Source organism: Phyllostomus hastatus, unplaced genomic scaffold (assembly GCF_019186645.2).
Source record: "Phyllostomus hastatus isolate PE091 unplaced genomic scaffold, TTU_PhHast_1.1 phas_scaffold_28, whole genome shotgun sequence".
NCBI classification, from domain to species: domain Eukaryota; kingdom Metazoa; phylum Chordata; class Mammalia; order Chiroptera; family Phyllostomidae; genus Phyllostomus; species Phyllostomus hastatus.
Window position 1 is genome coordinate 10,153,192 of NW_025334022.1, and position 24,251 is coordinate 10,177,442.

The following is a 24,251-nucleotide window of genomic DNA, read 5'->3' on the forward strand; positions in this document are numbered from 1 at the left end:
AAATAGTCCCCACCCCAGGAAAGACCCTTTCCTGGTTCTGTGGTGCTAAGGCTGACTGCTGAGTGAAGAGTGACTAGATTAGCAACTGAAGGAGACAGCCAGAGACAGTAGATCCTTGGCAAAGCAGGGCAGAGTGGACTTCAGACACTTGAGGAGAGACTGGGGACTGAGGCTTTGGGTGAGAACTGAGAGAGTAGCCCCTAGGTCTTGGTGCTGAGTCATCACCCATATGGTAGCAGTCTTCCTGCTCAGGCAGACCACTCCCTTCTGAGCAGCAGCAACTTGAGGAAAAACAACAGCCCCAACACCAGGAGGGATCTGCCCTGCCCTATGGGGCTTAAGCCTCATTGCATGGGTGACTAGATTAACAACTGAACGAGACAACCAAAGGCAATAGATCCCTGGCAGTCTCAGAGTAGGCTGCTTAAGGTCAGATGGGGTCAACATCTGACATCACCAGATGTGGATCCAGAAAAAGAAAACAGTGGTAAATACGAGAGGCTACTGAGATGAAATTCACTACAGTCTGCTACATAAGTGATATTTTCTTTCTTGCATAGCTTTTTAACATTCATTTCTTGTCCATCAAGTTTGTGCATATTAAGACACTAGATTTTATACTACAGTTTATTTCTCTCTTTTCTTATAATAGTCTTAATCTCTTTACACCTTTAACAATTGAGGTACATTTACTGTTGTTAATGGGATTGCAAGGGGAGTATGGTTGTGGATGTGGATTTGTTCCCTGGGCTTTGTGGTTTTCTTCTGGTGGAACCTGAAAGACAGCATAAAGAGGTGGTAGGCAGAGTAACTCACAGTCAACCAGCTAAAGGAAGGACCCACAAAAGAATGACCTAATAACAATCAAACAACAATTACATCTAGAGAGCCAACATAATAGGCATAAAGGCAATCACAAGAGCATCAAGTTCATGAGGTCAAGGAGACTGCACCACTGAATCTCACAGATTTCCTACTATAGAAGTTCATACCACAAAATCAGGGGGTTAAAACAGATCAATTCAAGGAGCAGAGGCAAATAAGAAGAGTCTCACAAATAATGGGAAGACAAAGAAACAACCCCCAAACAAAAGGAAAAGAGTAATCCTCAGAAAGAATGCTAAATGAAAAAGAGGCAAGTCAACTACCTGATATTGAGTTGACAGCCATGGTTATAAGAAAGCTCAATGACCTCAGTGAGAATTACCAAAAACTACAGTGAAGCTATAAGGAACTTACTGCAAATTATACCAGCATTAAAAAGGATATAGAAACTATCAACAAGAGCCATAAGGAAATGAAGAATACAATTTCTGAATTGAAGAACACAGTAGAAGGAATCAAATGCAGGCTAGATGAAGCAGAGGATCATATCAGCAAGCTTAAGGACAAGGTAGAAAAAAACTCTCAGAAAGAGCAGGAAAAGGAAAAATGACTCAAAATGAATGATCAGGGGTTAAGGTAAATGCAGGAAACATGAAACTTAATAATATCCATATACTACTATACCAGAGGAGAGTAGAGGAGCAAGGGATAGAAAACCTGTTTGGTCTAGCTAGGAAGATGGCAGTGAGGTAGGTGGGAGTGGAGCCCAGTTCTCCCTGCACCCTGCTGAAACACCTAGATGATCTGAGGAACACAGTGAACAGCCAACAGAATACCAGCTTATATTAAGTTTGGAGGCAAAAAATTGCAGAGGACATTGAAAAACAGACAGTGAGGGGATTGTGCTGGGACCAAGGTGGCTGTGGCCCCTACTCTGGTGCCTGCCGCAGGATACAGGGAGGTGAGTTAGATCACCAGCTACTTCCTCTACTAGAGGAGGTAGGGCAGCATGGCATGGCACAAGGAGGGACCTGAATGCTGGAAGTCGCTGAGTGGGGCGGGGGGGATAGAGACAAAGTGGGAGATACACAGAGGCAGAACAAATCCACTGTGACTATGAATGCCAGCACCAGAGAAATTGGGGTGCCAGGAAACACTGGGAGAAGGGAAGAGTTGGGCCATGTTGGACCCTGACTCAGGTAGTCTCTGGAGTGGCTGAAAACTTGGGCTGTGTGAAAAGCCATACACTTGTTATGAACTGCAGGCAGCTGTTTTGTAAGGAACTCTCAGCAGTGGCTGGTGCACCCTGAAGGAGATTCAGCTGCGTGCACCCAGAGACTTTGTAGCTGAGCAGAAACGCACACGCCCTGCTTGTCCTGGGCTCCGCACCTGAGATTGATACATGATGGACACCAGGGGAGACTCAGTGGCTACTTTAAGCCTGGCAGCTCATGCATGACTTGGGCTGGTGGAGGCCAGGAAATTGCAAACCATATCTGGTCCCCAAACTCTCAAAACCACAGGAAGGGAGAAAAGCAAAGCCCAGCTCCCCATTTTCTATGGCATCTAAGAAGACGAGCAGAACTCGCTGAACAAGTTTAAAGTCAGCAGGGGGTTTATTATTATTATTTTCTTTTTGGATACTCTCTCTTTTTGTTTTTGTTTCCTTTTTTTTTTCTTCCACAAAGTGAGACAATAAGACATGGAATTATGAAGGGTCCAGAGACAGATCAAAAGGGGAAACACAAGGCTAACCCCCCAAAAACTGAGAAACTGAGACAAATATCACTTTGCTATCCCATAGAGCTGGTATTTTCTTGTTTGTGTGTATTATTATTATCTTTTCATTATTTTTCCCACTTTTATTTTACTAGTATTTTTATTTCTCTTCCTTATGTTTAATTTTCCTCATTTTAATTCTCTGTTTAATTGCATTGTTTGACTTGTTTCCCTTATTCTCTCTTTATTGTATTTTAATTTTCCCTCTTCCACTTCACTCATGTTCCAATAACACACAACTCTTGATTGGGTACTTTCATTTTTGGTTATGCAAGTCATATATTTCACATCACATTATTGTTGTTTCAGTTCTATTATAAATAATTTTTGCACCATACAACTGTACATACTACACAGCAACCCTTTCTGATCCAAGCCCACTTCACTTCAATCCTGACCATTATTATTATTGTGGTTAACTCTACTCTTTCTCACACTATGTCTGCTTTTTATCCTTTACTCTCCCTATATCTCATCATCTAAACTTGCACAAGTGCTGTGTTTCCTGGATTCAGCTCACAATCATCCTCCCCTCTAACAAGAGTCTTATCTCTTGTTCACCTTTTATAAAAAGTGGCTAGTTGGGGGAAATATCAGAGTTAATATTATACTTATCCAAAGAATCCCCTATCTCTTCTCTACTTGCTGGTATTTTAAATCCCATAAAATACTTTCCCACTGTTTTAATCCATATTGCCTACCTCCTGTCACTGATCACATACAAGAATAGGTGGGAGCTGCAAACATCAGTATACCTGCTGGAGGAGAAAAACCACCAGCAAAGGAACCACCAAAGGTAGAAACCAAGTACACCAACAGAACCCACACAAACACAAGAAAGGGCAAACCAAGAGCATCCAGATGAGGAGATCAAAGAGGCCACATCACTGAACCTCATAAAATTCCTAACATAAAAGTTCACCCAACAAAGACAGCAATCAAAGCAAAACACCAGGAAGCACAGGAACAAACAAAAAAAGTCACCTAAAATGGGGAGGCAGCAAAAGAACATGCAATTAAAAGGAATGGAAGACTCCCTACTAAAAGCACTAAAGGGGATGAAGGTAAGCAAACTATAAGATATAGAATTCAAAATAATGGCTGTAAGGATGCTAAAGGAATTCAAAGACAACTACAAGGAACTAAGTGAGAACTACATCAGCAAGAAAAAGGAAATAAAACCTATAAACAAAAACCAGAAAGAAAGGAACAATAAAATCCCAGAAAACACACACACACACATACACACATTAGAAGGAATTAGAAGCAGGCTGGATGAAGCGGGGGATCAAACACTGAGAAGGAGCAAAAAAAGGAAAAGAGGCTCAGAAAGAATGAAAAGGTATTAAGGGAAATGCAGGACAAGATGAAACATAATAATATCAGCATAATAGGAATACCAGAAGGAGAAGAAAAAGACCAAGGGATAGAAAGCCTGTTTGAAAAAGTAATGATGGAAAACTTCCCTAATTTGATGAGAAAAAAAAGTCACAAATTCAGGAAACACTGAGAGTCCCAATCAAGAGGGACCCAAAAGCCTCACTTCAAGACAAACCATAGTTAAAATGGCAAAATCCCAAGACATAGATAGAATGTTAAAGGCAACAAAAGAGAAATAGGAAGTAACATACAAGGGAGCCCAATAAGGCTAGCAGCTGACTTCTCAATGGAAGCATTGCAAACCAAAAGAGAATGGCAAGAAATATTTAAAGTAATGAGAACCAAGGGCCTGCCACCAAAGCTACTTTACCCAGAAAGGCTCTCAATCAAGATAGAAGGTCAAATACAGAGCTTTCCAGACAAAAGAAGTTTAAAAGAATGAACACCCACCAAACCAGCTATACAAGAGATGCTAAAGGGACTGTTTTAAGAAAGGGAAGGGAAAAATTGAGAGAAAGAGGAACACAGGTATGAAAAATGGTGATGAATGAGTACCTATCAATAATAACCTAAAATGTAAACAGATGAAATGCTCCAATCAAAGACATAAAACAGCTGAATGGATAAGAAAGCATGAAGCACACATATGGTGCTTACAAGAGATCCACCTCAGGACAAAAGACCTACATAGCCAGAAAGTGAAGGGCTAGAAACAAAATTTCCAAACAAATGGTCAGGAAAAAAAAGCTGGGGTAGCAATACTCATATCAGACAAAATAGATCTCAAAAAAAAAATGACCATAAAAAGAGACCCAGAAGGTCACTTCATAATACTCAAGGGAATAATCCATCAAGAATATAAAAACATTGTAAATATATGTGCACTCAACATAGGAGCATCCAAATACATAAAGGAAATCTTGGAGGACTTCAAGAAAAATATTGACAGCAACACAATTGTAGTAGGGGATTTCAAAACCCCACTGTCAAAAATGGATAGATCTTCCAAAAAAAATCAACAAAGATATTGCAGCACTGAACATTGTCCTAGATGAAATGAACTTAACTGATATATATAGTGTTTTTCATCCCAAAGAAGCAAAACACACATTCTTTTCTAATGCACATGGAACATTTTCAAAGATAGACCACATCATAGGACATAAAAAAAGCCTCAACAAGTTCAAGAAAATTGAAATCATATCAAGCAGTTTCTCTGACCACAAGGGACTGAAATTAGAAACCAACCTCAAGGAAAAAAACTCAAAAACAGTCAAAATCATGGAGATTGAATAGCATGCTATTAAACAATGAATAGGACAAGAATGAAATTAGGGATGAAATCAAAAGGTTTCTGGAAACAAATGAAAATGAACTCACAACAACCCAAAACTTATGGGACACAGCAAAGGCAGTCCTGAGAGGGAAGTTCATAGTGATGCAGGCCTACCTAAAAAAACAAACAAACAAAAAAAATTGTGAAACAAGCAACCAAACCCGACACCTATAAGAACTCAAAGAAAACAACAAAGACAGCCCAGATGAAGTAGAAAGAAGGAAATAACAAATATCAGAGCAGAATTAAATAACATATAGACTAAAAGCACAATTCCAAAGATCAATAGATCTAGGAGCTGTTTCTGTGAAAAGATAAACAAAATCAACAAGCTTTTAAGGAGAACCATCAAGAAAAAAAAAGAGAGGACCCAAATAAACACAAACAAAAATGAAATAGGACAGATTACAACTCCTCTGCTCCACAGAAATACAAAAATCCTAAGAAATTACTACAAAGTATTATATGCCAAGAAATTTTAAAACCTGGGTAAAATGGACAAATTTCTAGAAAAATACAATCTTCCAAAACTCGATGAAGAATTAGCAGAATGCCTGAACAGACCCATAATTGAAGCAATAATCAAAAAAAAAAAATACACACACACCATAGCCCTGGAGCAGACAGTTTCACAAGAGAATTCTACAAAGCATTAAAGGAAGAGCTAACCCCTATCCCTCACAGATTATTCTGAAAAATCCAAGGCAGAAGACTCCCAAACTCTTTTTATGAATCCAGCATCACCCTAATACCAAAAGCAGATAAAGACACAACAAAGAAAGAAAATATAAAGACAATATTGCTCATGAACATAGGTGTCAAAATCCTCAACAAAATATTGGCACACCACATCGAGCAATAGATTAAAAAGATCATACACCATGATTCCCTGGGACTCATCCCATCGATGCAAGGACAGTACAATATTCACAAATCAATAAATGTAATACATCACATAAACAAAACCAAAAACAAAACTCGCATGACCATATCAATAAATGTGGCAAAAGAATTTGATAAGGTACAGACCCATTTATAATAAAAACACTAAGCAAAGAGGGAGTAGAATGAGCGTAACTCAACACAATAAGCCATATATGAAAAACCTATAGCCAACATCACACCCAATGGGCAAAAACTAAAATCTTTCCCATTAATATGAGGAGCAAGATAAGGATGTGTGCTGTCACCACTGCTATTCAACATAGTATTGGGAGTCCTAGCCACAGCAATCAGACAAGAAAAAGAAATAAAAGGCATCCAAAGTGGAAAAGAGGAAACAAAACAGTTATTGTTTGTAGATGACATGATAAGTGTACATAGAAAATCCAATAGACTCCACCAAAAAACTTCTCAACCTAATAAAATAATTTGGCAACACAGCAGGATACAAAATCAATACTCTGAAATTGAAAGCAATTTTGTAAACTGATAATGAAATGTCAGAAACAGAAATCAGGGCAAAAAAATCCATTTGATATAGCAACATGAAAAATAAAGTACCTAAGAATAAACCTAACCAAGGAGGTAAAAGACCTGTACTCAGAAAACTACACAACACTGAAGAAAGAAATTAAGGAAGACACCAACAAATGGAAGCATATATCCTGTTCCTGGATTGGAAGAATTAACATCATCAAAATGTCCATACTACTGAAAGTAATTTATAGATTCCATGCAATACCTATTAAAGTACCAAGGGCATATTTCAAAGACATATAACAAACACTTCAAAAGTGTATATAGACCATAAATGACCCCAAACAGCTGCAGCAATTTTGAGAAAGAAGAATAAGGCAGGCAGGATCACAAAACATGATTTTAAAATGTATTATAAGTCCACTGTAATCTTAAAGCCTGGTACTGGCATAAGAATAGACACATAGAGCAATGGAACAGAATAACGAGCCCAGAAATAAACGCAAGTCTCTATGGTCAATTAATATTTGGCAAAGGTGGAGCAGCCTAAAATAGAGTAAAAATAGCCTCTTCAACAAATGGTGTTGGGAAATCTGGACAGTTAGAGGGAAAAAATGAAATGAGACTACTAACTTATGCCATACACAAAAGTAAACTAAAGATGGATAAAAGACTTTAATATAAACCCTGATACCATAAAAGTACTAGAAGAGAGCATAGGCAGGCAAATCTCATACATTCCACACAGCAATATTTTCACTGATATGTCCCCTAGAGCAAGGGACATAAAGAAAAGAAAAAAAAAACAAATGAGACTTCATCAAAATAAAAAGCTTCTGTATGACAAAGAAAACATCAGCAAAATGTAAAGGGAACCATCCATATAGGAAAATGTATTTGGAAATGTTACCTCATTCAAGAGTTTGATATATATATATAATCAAATATATATATATCACACAACTCCACTCCAGAAAGACAAACAACCAAATTAAGAAAAGGACAAAGGAACTAAATAGATACTTCTCCAAAGAGGACATACAGAAGGCCCAGAGACGTTTTAAAGAATGTTCAGCATCATTAGCCATCAGAGATGCAAATTAAAATGACAATGAAATAGCACTTCATACCACTCAGAATTGGCATCATAACCAAATCAACAAATAACAAGTGCTGGTGAGGTTGTGGAGAAAAGGAAACACTTGTACACTGTTGGTGGGAATACAGACAAGGGTATCCACTGTAGAAAACAGTATGGAATTTCCTCCAAACACTAAAAATGGAACTGCCTTTTGACCCAGCAATTCCAATTCTAGGATTATATCCTAAGAACACTGAAATGTCAATTCAGAAGAACCTATGCACCCCAATGTTCAAGCAGCACAATTTACAATAGTCCAGAGTGGAAGCAACCTAAGTGCCCATCAGGAAATGAGTGGATCAAAAACTATGGTACATTTACACAGTGGAATACTATACAGCAGAAAGAAAGAAGGAGCTCCTACCTGTTGCTACAGCATGGATGGTACTGGAAAAAATTATGCTAAGTGAAATAAGACACGTGGTGAAAGACCAATATATGATCTCACCTGTAAGTGGAACATAAGCAACAAAACAAAGAAGCAAGCAAAATATAACCAGTGACATTAAATAAAAAAGAAACTGATAGTAACCAGGGGGCAGGTGGGAGTGGATAACTGGGGTAATTGAGGGAATGGTCATCAAGGAACATATGTAAAGGACACATGGACAAAGTCAAAGGAGGTTAGGATTGAGAATGAGATGTGGGGATGCCTGGGGTGGGGGAGAGTGGTGGTGGGAAATGGAGACAAGTGTACTTGAATCACAATAAATAAAAAAATATATTTCTGCATATATATGTATTTCAAGTTATCATGATGAGATTTGAGAAAAATCCACATAAGGGACTCAATTTCTCAATTTTAGTTGAAATTTATGTGCCATGAAGACTCAGTGAATAGTAGACATTTAAAGTTTTCACCCATCTGCATTTGTATCAAGTGAATATCAGACTGATTTGATTATTTTCAGATCATGAATCAGTGGTCAAAGACTTTATTTAATATGTGAACAGACTGAAGCATTTGGAAAGTATATTAAACACACTTACAGATGGCACTAGCAAACTCAGCATTTGCAGCCCTCCCAGAAAGATTGGAAAATGATGACTGGATGGCAGAAAAACATGATTCTGTTGATGCTCCCAATATGTCCATATTGTCATTTTCATCATCAGGTACTGTGGGTGCAGTATCTGAGGAAATGGCGCTTGAGGCCTCACTACTACCAACTGACTCCTAAAAGATGAAAAAGTAATTTTGACTTTATTAAGGAGCTCAACAGAGTGAGACATTAATATGCATCAGTCATTTGAAAGATATAATGCAATATTCATTAACATCTATAATTATACCCCTTATAAAGTCCACATTTACCAGATAAACACAATGCTGTGAAAAGAGAGACATAATCTATGTTGAGATAATTGATGTCAGAGGAGAAATTCAAGGAGCTTGAAGTCCCTAGCTATAAAAGTTGGAGACCTTACATTTGTGGAATTTTTACTATGTACCAAGTACTCTGACAGATATCTTATTTACATATCATTGTGGGTCCTTACAACAACCCAAAAAGAAAGTCTCCAACCCAAAAAATTATCTCCATTTTACTTATAAAGGAACTAAAGCTTAGCAAAGAGTTAAAGAATGTATTCAAGGTCATAGAGATAAGTAAGGAGACCAGGGTTTGAAGTCAAAGTTCATTTGATTCCAAAGCTTACACATTCAGCTATGCTATGCCCAAAAACAACTTGAAAAAAATTAAAAGCACTGTGTAGGGATATCAGTTACACTTTGTGAAATTGCAAAGCTAATGGTGGAAAATCAACCAACACAAACTCAGAAGTGTGATCATGCATCACTGAAAATGTAGCTGGATTCCATTAACTTACAGAGAAGAAACTCCGGGATAAAAGACACAAGATGTGACAGATTTTATGTGGGATGCTATATCTTGTGGAAAAACCTACCAACTCTTTTTGGTAAGACTGTCTGTTGATCAGCATTTCTTGATGCCCAAACAGGGATTCTTGGCCTTCAGAGAGTTATGCTATCTTTTCAAAGACTAATTTTTATGACCTTTCCAACCACAAAAGTGTTTTAGGGCAACATGTCCTTTTTTAATTAAAATGAAAGTAAGACCCATTCACTCCATAAATTGAAAAAAAAAATTCTTTGAGATAACTGGAGATACCCAGAGCTACTACAAAAACCATGTTGGGGCATCCTGTTTAAATGTCTTTGATTAAGACAGGTAGGTAGGTAGACAGACAAGGAGACAAATATAGCTACATTCACACTGATAATGCTTTCCCATTGGAATCCATCAACAGAATTTTCTTCCTGCCTTTTATCTTTGTTTTCCTCCTTCATTGTTTCTTCCATAATTATTGTATGTCTATCATAGACCAAGCCCTAGGATGGGCTATGGGATTGGGTGAGTGAGTGAAGAAAAGCAATCAAGCATGGATTAAACATAGTTCCTGCACTTTCAAAGTTCACAGTCTAGTGTGACTGAAGAGCAAGTAAACAAATAACCAAACTACAATGTCATAAGCACTAAAATAAAACAATGGGCAAAACTCTTGCAAGCACAAAGGAAGGGGTGTGTAATTCTGTCTTGGGAAGTCAAAGATGTTATGTGAGTTGGATAATGAAGGATGACTAGAAAAGAGATAAGGGGTAACCTGAGAGGCAAAGTTAACTCCTTGCACTAGAGGACTAATTCATGAACGACCATTGTATCTTCTAAGCCAATTTGTGTGATAGGACAGTATGCTAGGAAATTAAATTGGCATGATAATTCCTCTCTCTGGAATCTCACCTGTGTTTGTAGATATCCAAGTATTTTCCATTTATTAAGAATTAGTTCAGCCCTGGTTGGTGCGGTTCAGTGGACTGAATGATGGTCTGAGAACCAAAGGGTCACTGGTTCAATTCCCAGTCAGGGCACATGACTGGGTTGCGGGCAAGGTCCCCAGTAGGGGGTGCATGAGAGGCAACCACACACTGATATTTCTCTTCCTCTCTTTCTCTATCCCTTACCCTCTCTCTAAAAATAGATAAATAAAATCTTTTTAAAAGAATTAGTTAAAATATTACGTGTTGTAGAAAATCTCTGTGATAATTCCCATTTGTGTAGCATCTGTAAAGCTATCTGAATATTTTAAAACTTATTTATAAAGTCAGTAAACATTCTGTAAATGGCAAACCATTATGTAAACACAGTTTGTTACTTAGGTTATAATTGTAATTGCTAACATTTCCTCACAAAAAAATAAAATAGAATGTAGCAATTACACTCTAATTGTTATGCATCTAGCAATTCTATTCTAGGTATACAATCCAAAGAATTGAAAACAGGGACTACAACAACAGATAGATATATACTAATTTTTACAATGGTGTTATTCCTGATTTCAAAAAGCCTAAAACAAGTGTCCATGTACAAATGAATGAATAAACAAAATGTGAAGTGTTCATACTGTGAGATATTATTTAGCTTTAAAATGTAAAGAAATTCTGAATCAAGCTAAAACATGAATGAACCTTGAAAATATTATGCTAAGTGAAATAAGCCAGACAGAAAAAGAAAAAATATTATATGATTCCACTTGTATAAGGTACCTAGACAAAAACTAAAGGTTACATGAGATTAAGGGGAAGGACAATAGAGACTTGTCTACTTTTTTAGGATGATAAAAGAGTTTTAAAAATTATTAGTAGTAATGGTTGTGCAACATTGTGAATGTACTTAATTCCACTCAATCCTATAGTTAAAATGGTTAAAATGGAAAAAATTGTTATATATTTTTTACCAAAACAAGAACCTCCTAGAAAAACATTTATGTTAAAAGGCATTATTCTATACATGTAATATGAGTAACAAAGGCAAACAAAGACAATATTTTTGTCCCCAGAAGTAAATAGGAAACATCTAAATTAGAAGAATCAAAGATCCACCTACAGTAGCTATAATGAAAAATGCTTAAGGCTTTGGCATAGAGGTTTAAAATATATGTGGAATGGCTGAAAATATGACATATCACTTGAAGAAACACATTCACAAGGAGAAGAATTCATTTTCCTCGTCAAATGGTATATTACCTCCCATTGATGTTCAAAGTCTTACAATGCTATTCTCTCCAATCCTGGACAATCTTTCTTTGAGCAATTTTCTCCTTTATTGAGTTCAAGAGCTTCACTCTCTTCATTGGTTTCATTGACCCCTTTACCTCTATTGCCCTCCATGCCCTTCCCCTGCTTCCTATACTGGCTATATCTCCTTTATGATCTCAAAAAGCTGCATTGTTCTCACTTGCTGCAAATTCTACATGGTTTCTACTAGTTCTCTGGCTTCCATAGGTGCTGCAAGTTTCTTCTCCTGCATCACCTCCATCTCTACCACTGTTCTTCCAGTTTCCACTCTGACCATAGCTTGACCTGATGAAAAAATCCAATTAATGATTGGGTGAAAAATGACCTAACACATCTGAAATCAAACTAAACATAATTAGCTTATATCTTATACATATGTGCTATCTCTAGGCACATTTTTCCTCTATGTGAATATTACTGGTATTATAAAGGAAAATTCCTCTATGTCATTTAAATCTTAAATACTAAATTAACACCACACCCACCATCCATGGCTGCATTTAGATGGCAGATGGAAGAGAACCTTAATTCTTTATTAGAGACATGTATTAGGTTGGTCACATACATGAATATGTATTTTTTAAATTTTATTTATTGATTTATAAATTTTTAGAGAGAGGAAGGGGGAAAAAGAGAGAAAATGCTGATTGATTGTTCCACTTATTTATGCATTCATTGGTTGATTCTTGGATGTGCTGTGATTGGGGATCAAATATGCAACCTTGGCACATCAGGGCAATGCTCTAACTAACTGACCTACCTGGCCAGGGCTAGAAGAATTTGTATTTTTTTCTTGAATAATAGACTATTTCATGCATTAGCAACTTCAAGCCCATATTCTTGGCTCAACCACAACATATTTAAATGATTTTTCTGGCAATATATCCAATTTATGCTAATGTTAATATATGCCTTGATAATGTCAATATATGCTAATATGTGTACTGACTGCTTTGATACAGAATCCCATTGATCATTCTACTACCACCAGGAAGTTAAGTACTATAGATCTCATTTCTTAAGATAGTGGTTTAATTAGTTACTAAGAATATCAAGCTTAACAAAATATTTCATTTAGTGATCTTTTGCATTTGACATCAGAAACATGTAGCTACTACAATTCTAAAAGCAAATTTATTTGGCAGTGGAATTCCTGGTAGAATTTTTGAGTTGGCAAAAAAGAAAAAAAATGTCTGTTCTGTCATATACAGAGTCCAGCAGAAATAATGCCTGCCTGAATGTGGTTTGTAGGGTAATAATATGGGTGTACTAATTTTTAGCTTTAATTTGAATATTTCACCGAAATGCTGTATGATGTACTTGAGTGTGACATTGTTGTTACAGAATCATGTTTATGATTTTGTAATAAAAGATTTTGTAATAAAATGGAAGTGTTATTTGTGCCAGACCCTGTATATCCCCCAATAACATTTAAATTGTAACAAAACAATTTATGATTTCAATATTTTAAAAAACAATTCTCTCATTGTTAATTATTTTTGCAAAAGTGTAAAAATATGTTATAGTAACTAATCTCTGAGAGCAGTTTGAATACAAATTATGAGCATATGTAAATTAGGACACACTAGCTGTTTAGATCAGGAACAAGGAACTATATATACACAGTAAACAACTGGTGGCATGCCTAAAATATTATTTCACTAAATATTATTACTTTGGGCGGCTATTTTATAAAAATATAAAATTGAATATGCACTGAATTTAGTTACAGCAGTCATCAAAATTCAAAAAACAATGCCATGTAAGTTGCAGCCTAAAAATATCAAGTGAAAGCCAAGTTTTAAATAATTATAAAAAGTTATATATTTTGCTTGCAAATACTAGAGCTTCATCTTATAGCTATTAAATAGTATAATACTAAATTTGTCACCCCATTTTTCAGGTTTATAGGGTAGCATGATTCAATAGCATACTGTTCAGAGAAACATGCAAAAAATTCCAGTTCTAAAGAACCTAATCAAAAAAAGAAAAATGCAAACAAAATATAACCAGACACATTGAAATTAAGAATAATCTAACAATAACCAGAGGGGAGGGGACAATGGGGTGAAAGGTTTTCAGGAACTACTATAAAGGATACAGGGACAAAACCAAGGGGGAGGATGGAAGCAAGGGAAGGAGATGGGTTTGGCCCAGGTGGGAGGGAGGGGTGGAGGGAAAATGCAGACAACTGTAATTGAACAACAATAAAGTAATTTATAAAAGAACATAAGTATTTGAATACTAAGAAACATATAACAAAAAATACAAAATTAAGATTTTTCATTAATGTAATTAAAAATATGTCATTCAAAATCAGCCCTGGCTGGCATAGCTCAGTGGATTGAGCGTGGGCTGGGAACCAAAGCATCACAGGTTCAATTCCCAGTCAGGGCACATGCCTGGGTTGCAGGCCACAGCCCCCAGCAACCACACATTGATGTTTCTCTCTCTCTCTTTCTCCCTCCCTTCCCTTTCTAAAAATAAATAAATAAAATCTTAAAAAAAGAAAATCAACCATTTACCAATACGCAAGTACAATTCCTTCCTCCTCTTAGTAATAAATTTTGAAAGTATACCAAAGTTGCAAATAATTTTAAAATTACAAAGCATAGTACAAATAATCCAGAAAAGTCTACCTTTGCCAATTAAAAGTACGATCATGCTTATTATCTTTGTCATCAACAACTTCATCATTATTACCATCACCATGGTTTTCACTGGCATCGTTAGTCTGCCCAACCCTGTTATCTACAGCATCACTGCCATTGCCATGGTCATAGGTATCTTCAAATATATCATTTGAATCATAATCATCACCATCAGTATCAGTACCAGCATCACAGAGTTCAACACACTCATCATCTTCTTCAGGTGGCTGAATGAAAGGTGCAGGAGTCAACCAATCATTCCAGAAGATTTCAGAGAGTACATTATAGCCTATCCATTCATTTGCCATGTAAATGGGGCATGATATTTTTCCTACTTTAAATCCATCTGGAATCTTTGTGCACAAGAAAGATTAATGTAGTCTCTAGTTCCTTTTCATTTCATTCTAGATTGGAATGTTTCCAAACTGACAATGTTTTAAAATATATTTTCATTTGATATGAAGGTATTTACTCAATACATAAAGACAACATTTTTTGTGACCATAACATGCTAAAACCCAAACCTTAGGCTGTGATCATTAATGACCTTCCTTGATCACACAGGGAAATTTTTACTCACTTTTTTTATTACCCCTACTTGTCTTCTGAGTAACAGATATTTTGTTTCAGTGTTGGAGAATAGAACAGATGAGCTGATGCTCTGTAGAAGAAAGAGTCCCCTTTCCCTTTTGTTTTATACTCTGGCATTGGAATTAATACATATCTCTTAAAATTTATGTTAATTTCCCAGCTCTAGTTTTATACAACATAGGTTGTCTTAAAGCAACTCAAATACATTTAAGCATATTAATTCAAATTCATCTTTAAATATGTTATGTGTCATATAAACAACCTCTGAACAAACCTGAAAAGAATGTGTGTGTGTGTGGTAGTGTAGGAATAATAATAAAAGTGAAATGGAATGATCAAAAAGTGTACTACACAAAGAATTGTAGGATTTTTTATTTATGCAATCAAAGGTAATTTTATTTTCAATATTTTTTTTATTTTTGCACATTGCCTAATCATCCAAGAAATGATATGAGACAAAAATTGAGCATCTAGCCACTATTCCTTAGTTTGAAATTAGCTTCTAAAAATAGTTTTTATAATTATCTATTGAATATGTTCTGATACTAGAATGTGAAAATAAAATATTTTATGACCAATTAAATGTTTTTCCATTACAAATTTAATTTTTAGATTTCATCTTGTGCATAATCACATAGCAATGGAAATCTGCCTCTGAAAAACTAACTTAAAAACTAAGCACTTTAACCTTTCCCTCAAGTAAAGATAAAAATATGCAAGTTAAAAAAATTAAAAGTGAAAAAGGTATATAAATGTATTAAGAGTTAAGATGGAAACCTACATGGACATCAACCAGCAACTTCTGATCAATTGTAGAATTAGGAGACGATGACTGGTATCTTGTCCCAATTACTGGACTTTCTTCCTTGGAAGATTCTGTGGAATGTCAAAAAGACATAAGTAATAATTGTGTTCCTAGCCATTGCCTTCATATTTATAGTGTACCATTGCTATCTCTTGATTTTTTTTAAATTTAGACTCCATTCAGGAAATATCACATGATTAATTCTCATGGAGCCAAGATTCTAAGTTCTGTTTTCAGTGACAGTGACAGGCTCAAGGTTTGTACTGTCTGTAGAATTACATGCCTATTCAGTTTTCAATATTAGGAGAACACTTGTTAAATACTTCTATCTGTAAGAAGTACTTCTTCTATGAGAAGATATACAGTAAGACTGGTAGACAGATAGTTAAATGTATTAAGAATAGGAGGTGCTAGGAGGTACCACTGTCCTCTCATACTAACCACTAGACAAAGAAACCAGTGCTAGCCAGGTGGCTCAATTTGTTGGAGTGTAGTCCCATATATCAAAAGTTCACATGTTTGATTGCTAGTCAGGATACATACCTAGCTTGAGCTTGCAGAGTTTGATCCCTGATCAGGGGAGAATATTGGAGGCAACCAATTGGTGTTTCTCTCTCATATCTCTCATCTATCTCTCCTCTTCTCTTCTCTTCTCTCTCTCTCTCTCTCTCTCTCTCTGTCCACCTTCCTCTGATAAAATTTCTGCAGGAAATAATTTTCTTTCAAGTCTCTTGCTGTGTTATTAGGCTAAATAGGAAGTTTGGGTAAGAGTTTGAGATTTTGAGGCAAATTTATAGTAAGGTGCTCTTCTTTCCAGAATGATGAACTATACAGTCTCATGGGAACTTGAAATGGCCTATGTAGCCCACACAATAAAATAATTTCAGAGCTGAATAGAAGTTAAGCTATAATCCATACAGATGTGATCCATCCATTTCTTCCTCAAGCCACTGTTCAGACTGCTTTGAGATTCATCCAGAATTACTTTATTTAAAACGAAGTGATATAAATAAACCTTAAAATTTTAGTTGTTTTCCCAGTATTACTGAAATTGCCCTAAGTAAAACATAAAGATTCTGCAGAAAAAAATCCTAAAGTTACTCCTCACACAGTTTTATCTTATTTCTCACAAGATAATATTTCTGCACAAGGGGACAATACTATTTAAAATAATTCTGTCATTGTCTGAGCCTCCTAAAAAGAATATGGGTTTTAAGTTCAGGTGTGAAATCTGATTTTATGCCTATATATCCATTTAATTATTAACAATTTATTAAAATCTGTATGCTGAGATTAAGAAAGAAGTCAGAAAGTGAACATCAAGAGCTCAAAGAAATTTATCTTGAACAGCATACAAGACAATGTTGAACTTGTGAATACCAGCATACCTGCTCTGAGGGGAAAACACACCAATAATGGAGCCACCAACAGGCAAAGCCCAAGTGCAATGACAGATCCAACACAAATGGAAGAAAGGGCAACCATACAGAATCTAGATAAGGAGAGAAAAAGTCCCACAGAACTCCTACCACACAAGTTCATCCTATAAAGACAGCTGGCAAAGCAGAGCATTTGGGAATCACAGAAACAAACAAAATGAGTCACCTAAAATGGGGAGACAAAGAAAAAAAACAGATGGTCTAAAGGAATTCCAGAAAAAGAGCTAAATGAAATGGAGTCAAGCAAACTATCAGATAAAGAATTCAAAAGAATGGTTATAAAGATGCTCTTGGAACTCACTGATAACAATAAGGAATTGGGGGAGAAATACAACAGTCTGAAAAAGGACATAGAAATTATAAACAAGAACTAGGAAGAAACAAAGAAATACAATATCTGAAGTAAAAAATATACTAGAAGGAATTACCAACAGGCTGAATGAAGCAGAGGGCTGGATTAGTGAGCTGAAATACAAGGCAGAAAGAAAATACCCAGGCAGACCAGCTGCACAAAAATATAATAAAACATATGAAGACAGCTTAAGGGAACTGAAAGACAACATTAAATGCAACAACATTTGAACCACAGGACCACAAGGAGAAGAAAAGGAGCAAAGGAGAGAAACCCTGTTTGAAAAAATAATGACAGAAAACATCCAGAATCAGGAGAAAGGAAAAGCCACACAAGTTTAGGAAGCAAAGAGGGTCCCAATCAAGAAGAACACAAAGAAGCCTACTCCAAGACATACTATAATTGAAATGCCAAATTTTAAAGATAAAGAGAAAATATTAAAAGCAACATGGGATAAAACAAGAAGTAGCATACAAGGGAGCTCCGATAAGGCTAGCAGCTGATTTCTGAACAGAAACACTACAATTCAGAAGGGAATGATATGAAATATTCCAAATAATAAGAAACAAAGGACTGCAACCAAGACTACTTTACCTAACAAGGCTCTCAATTGAAATGGAAGGCCAAATAAGGAGTTTCCCAGAAAAGAAGGCTGAAAGAACACACCTCCACCAAACCAGCATCACAAAAAATGCTAAGGGACTGCTTTAAGAAAGAGAAGAAAAAGAGTGAAAGAGAGAGAATACAGGTAAAAAGGGAGAAAATGAATAAGTGCCTATCAATAACAACTTTAAATGTTAATGAATTAAGTGATCCAATCAAGACACATAGGGTAGCTGAGTGGATAAGAAAACATGACCTGCACATATGCTGCCTACAAGAGATCCACCTCAACAAAAGACTTATGCAGACTGAAAGTGAAGGGTTGGAAGACAATGCTCAAAGCAAATGGAGAGGAAAGAAAAGCTGGGGAGTAAGACTCATACCAGATAAAATAGACTTCAAAACAAGGGCCATAAAAAGAGACCCAGAAGGAAACTTCATACTCAAGGAAAGAATCCATCGATAAGGCATAAACACTATAAACATATATGCACCCAACATAGGAGCATGCAAATACATGAGGAAAATCTTGGAGAACTTGGAGACAAGTTCTCTTCTCTCTCTCTCTCTCTCTCTCTCTCTATATATATATATATATATATATATATATATATATATATATATATATATATCCCAAAGCAGCAAAGTACATAGACTGTACAAATGCACAAGGAGTATTTTCAAAGATAGACCATATGATAAGACACTAAATAAGGCACGACAAATTCAATAAAATTGAAATCATACCAAGCAGTTTCTCTGACCACAAGGTACTGAATCTACAAACCAACCTCAAGGAAAAAAAACTCAAAAACACTCAAATTCATGAAGATTAAATAGCATGCTATTAAACAATGAATAGAAGCAAATCAAAGAGTAAATCCAGAGGGTTATAGAAATGAATGAAAACGAACTCACAACTACCCAAAACTTATGGGACACAGCAAAGTCAGTCCTGAGAGGGAAGGTCATAGAGATATAGGCCTACCTAAAAAAGATAGAAACATTAGGAATGAACAACCTAACCCTACATGTACAAGAACTGAAGGAACAACAACAAAGACAGCCCAGAGAAAGTAGAAAGATGGAAATAAACAAGATCAGAGCAGAATTAAACAACATAGAGACTAAAAGCACAATTCTAAGATCAATAGATCCAGGAGCTGTTTCTGTGAAAAGATAAACAAAATCAACAAGCCTTTAAGCAGACTCATCAAGAAAAAAAGAGAAAGGACCCAAATAAACACAATCAGAAATGAATAGGTGAGATTACAACTGATGCCACAGAAATACGAAGGACTGTAAGAAATTACATGAAAAACTATATGCCAAGAAATTTGAAATCCCAGGTGAAATGGACAAATTAATAGAAAAATACAATCTAAAACTGAATGAAGAAGAAGCAGAATGCCTGAATAGAGAAATAACAGCTGAAGAAATTGAAGTAGTAATTAAAAACTCCCAACATACAAAAGCACTGGACTGGATGGTTTCACAGGAGAATTCTATAAAGCATTTAAGAAAGAAATAACCTTATCCTTCACAGACTATTCCAAAAAATCCAAGACAGAAGATTCCCAAACTCTTTTTATGAATCCAGCATCATCCTAATCCCAAAACCAGATAAAGACATAACAAAGAAAGAAAATATATGGCCAATATTGCTAATGAACATAGGCACCAAAATCCTCAACAAAATATTGGCACACCGCATTGAGCAATACATTAAAAAGATCATACAACATGATTCATTGGGATTCATCCCACAGATGCAAGTACAGTACAATATCTGCAGATCAATAAAAGTAATACATCACAAAAACAAAAAGAAAGAGAAAATTACATGATCATATCAATAAATGTGGAAAAATCATTTAATAAGGTACAGCACCCATTTATGATAAAAAAACACTCAGCAAATTAGGAATAGAAGGAGAATTCTTCAAACTAATAGAAGGAGAATTCTTCAAACGAATTCTTCATATATGAGAGACCTACAGCCAACATCATACTCAATGGGCAAAAACTAAAATCTTTCCCACTAAGATCAGGAACAAGACAAGGTTGTCCACTTTCACCATTTCTATTCAACATAGTATTGGAAGTCCTAGCCATAGCAATCAAACAAGAAAAAGAAATAAAAGGCATCCAAAATGGAAACAAAACAGTTATTGTTTGTAGATGACATGATAGTGTACATACAAAATCCAATAGACTCCACCAAAAAACTTCTCAACCTAATAAATGAATTTGGCAACACAGCAGGATGCAAAATCAATACTCTGAAATTGAAGGCATGTTTGTATACCAACAATGAAATATCAGAAACAGAAATCAGGAAAAAAAATCCACTTGATATAGCAACATAAAAAATAAAGTACCTAAAATAAACCTAACCAAGGAGGTAAAAGATTTGTACTCAGAAAACTACACAACACTGAAGAAAGAAATTAAGGAAGACACCGGCAAATGAAAGCATATACCTTGTTCATGGTTTGGAAGAATTAACATCATTAAAATGTCCATACTACTGAAAGTAATTTATAGATTCCATGCAATACCTATTAAAGTACCAAGGGCATATTTCAAAGACATATAACAAACACTTCAAAAATTTACATGGAACCATAAATGACCCTGAATATCTGCAGCAATTTTGAGAAAAAAGAACAAAGTAGGAGGGATCACAATACATGATATCAAACTGTATTACAAGACCAGTGTAATCTTAAAGCCTGGTACTGGCATTAGAATAGACACATAGAGCAATGGAACAGAATAGAGAGCCCAGAAATAAACCCAAGTCTCTATGATCAATTAATATTTAGCAAAGAGGGAAGCAGCATAAAGTAGAGTAAAAATAGCCCCTTCAATGAATGGTTTTGGGAGAGCTGGACAGCTACATGCAAAAAAGTGAAGCTTGATCACAAGGTTACACCATACACAAAAAATAAATTCAAGGTGGATAAAAGACTTAAATATAAGTCTTGACACCATAAAAGTCCTTCAGGAGAGCATAGGCAAGGAAATCTCAGACATTCAAACTAGCAATATTTTCGCTGATATGTCCCCTAGAGCAAGGGACATAAAGGAAAGAATAAACAAATGGGATCTCATCAAAATAGAAAGCTTCTGCATGGCTAAAGAAAAGAGCATAAAAATGAAATGAGAACCAACTCATTTGGGAAAACATATTTGCCAACGATACCTCACACATGGACTTGATCTCCAAAAACTATATAGAACTCCAGTCTGGGAAGACAAACAAACAAACAAACAAACAAAAAACTAATTAAAAAATAGTCAAATGACCTGAACAGACACTTAACAAAAGAGAAGGACATACAAGGGGTCCAGAGACATATGAAAAGATGCTCAGCCTCATTAGCCATCAGAGTGATGCAAATTAAATCTGCAATAACATACCACTTCACACCAGTCACAATGGTCATCATAAACAAAACAAAAAGTGTTGGAGAGAATGTGGAGAAAAGGGATTCCCTAGTGCACTTGGGATTGCAGGCTGGAGCAGCCATTATCAAAAACAGTATGGAATTTTCTCAAAAAACTAAAAGTGAAACTGCTTTTTGACCCAACAGTTCCATTGCTAGGATTATATCCTAATAATCCTGAAACACCAATCCAAAGCAAATTATGCACCCTAATGTTCATAGCAGCACGACGTACAAGAGCCAAGTGCTAGAAGCATCCTAAGTGTCCATCAGTAAATGAATGGATCAAAAAACTGTCTTACAGTTACACAATGGAATACCATGCAGCAGAAAGAAAGAAGGAGCTCCTACCCTTTGAGAGAGCATGGATGGAACTGGAGAGCATAATGCCAAGTGAAATAAGCAAGGCAGAGAAAGAGAAATACCATATGTTCTCACATTTAAGTGGAACCTAATCAACAAAACAAACAAGGAAGCAAAATACAACCAGAGACATTGAAATTAAGAGTAAACATAACCAGAGAGGAGATGGGAGTGGATAATGGGTGGAAAAGGGTGAAGTGTTTTAAGCAACAAATATAAAGGACACATGGACTAAACCAATCATTGTGCAATCAGGGGAGGTCAGAAGGGATGGCTGGGGTGAAGGAAGGGAGGGGGGAAAGGCAGACAACTGTTCTTGAACAATGTAAAATAAAAGAATGTAAAAAAAAATTAAACAGTAACAACTATGTGTATGCTACATTTTTACAGGTGTTTTGGGGACTCGGATATGTTGTCCTTGCTTAAATTACTTGGAATGCTTCAAAGTAGATAGTGCCAGATTTTATGACCCAAGGCACAACTCTTGCCTGCATTTCCCCATATTTCAAAGATCTGTAATGAATTTAGCCTCCCAAAAGCACATGATAAAATAAAACACTGGTTTGAATGTCATATCCCGATTTTTTATGTTATTTTCAATGATTTTATTGATTAATTTATGTATTTTGAGTAAACACATCAATTTGTAAATTTAGAAATGTTAATGAGGTACTAGATATCTTTTCCTTCAGGAGTTGAAATAACAAACTAATAAATAAAACATATGCTCACAACTATTTTCTCTAGTATTTCTATATACTAAATATACCATATTTTTGGACTGTAAGACATATTTTTACCACAATCTTTGCTTCAAAAATTTCCCCTATTTTCCTCCATTAAAACCTAGGTGTGTCTTATGGTGTAGACCCAAGATGCACCTAGGTTTTAGAGGAGGAAAATAGGGGAAAATTTTTGAAGCAAAAAATGTGGGGGAAAAAAAGTGCGTCTTATAGTCTGAAACTAAGGTAGCTCATAAATTTAAGCCTATTGGAGAGGACTCTCCTAAGTTCCTTTACTATATTTTTCACACATATTATATAATTAAAATTGGCACACCCCACCTTCCTAGACATTCCCAGCTACTCCTCAACTGAAAAAACAAACTTTAGAAATATTAATTTCCATTTTCAGAGGATACCAGTGACTACCCAATTGCCAAATCCAATGGCCTCCTGGTCTTAATCCTACTTGGCCTCCCTGATATTTTTAGTTAATTTTTATTGAAATTCTTTCTTGACTTATGCATATAAATTAGCACTAATCAACTCTGTTGTTTTGACTGTGCTTTGAATCACCTGATGCTGCTGGGCAATTTTGAGGATTTTGCAAACTTCTTTTGTCTGGTGTCAAGGGGCTTCTCATCTTGTTCCAAAAAAGACCACTGAAGAACACTAATGAAAAGGCAGAAAAGTATGTGCCATGTGCTAACATTCATAAAGGGAATGTACAACTCAGCATGCTTCAACCCTTTTCCCTGAAATATCTTGACTTGCATTAATGCTTTATGTTCCTACATTTATATTAAAAATTTCATACACAAATGAAAATGGAAAAACTGCCAATACCTGGTTTATGTCTCCTATTTTACACTTGAAATCACATATTCAGGTACCTTTTTACCCCATGGAAAAACATATCTAACGTTAAGAACGACCAAAAACAGAAAAAAGAGAGTTTTTTTTTTAAGGAATGAAATGTTTCCCATCATAGTGGATTTTTAAGCACATTCTGCACATATATGGCTTGCTAGCTGGGTGTCTTTTGGTATAATTGTTACACATTTGGCATGGATAGCACACAGGTTGGTGCCTTCAAAAAGGCCAACCAGATAGGCTTCACTTGCCTTCTGCAAAGCACCAATAGCTATTTTCTGGAAGTGCAGATCTATTTTGAAGTCCTGGGCAATTTCTTGCACCAGACATTGGAAGGGAAGTTTGTGGATCAGAAGTTCAGTGAACTTCTTTTTCTTCTTGGAATTTTTTTATTGTTGTTCAAGTACAGTTTTCTGCCTTTTCC

At 35.8% G+C, this 24,251-nt stretch overlaps 1 protein-coding gene across 1 annotated transcript in view; it reads right to left on the minus strand.

Moving 5' to 3' along the window:
* Positions 1–24,251, minus strand: part of NRK (Nik related kinase) — a 188,481-nt gene that overhangs the window by 26,352 nt on the left and 137,878 nt on the right. The window contains 7 exon segments of the mRNA XM_045817461.1: positions 8,871–9,057; positions 11,926–12,077; positions 12,080–12,261; positions 14,616–14,980; positions 16,000–16,094; positions 23,531–23,570; positions 23,572–23,745. Coding sequence (XP_045673417.1) covers positions 8,871–9,057; positions 11,926–12,077; positions 12,080–12,261; positions 14,616–14,980; positions 16,000–16,094; positions 23,531–23,570; positions 23,572–23,745 — 1,195 coding nt within the window.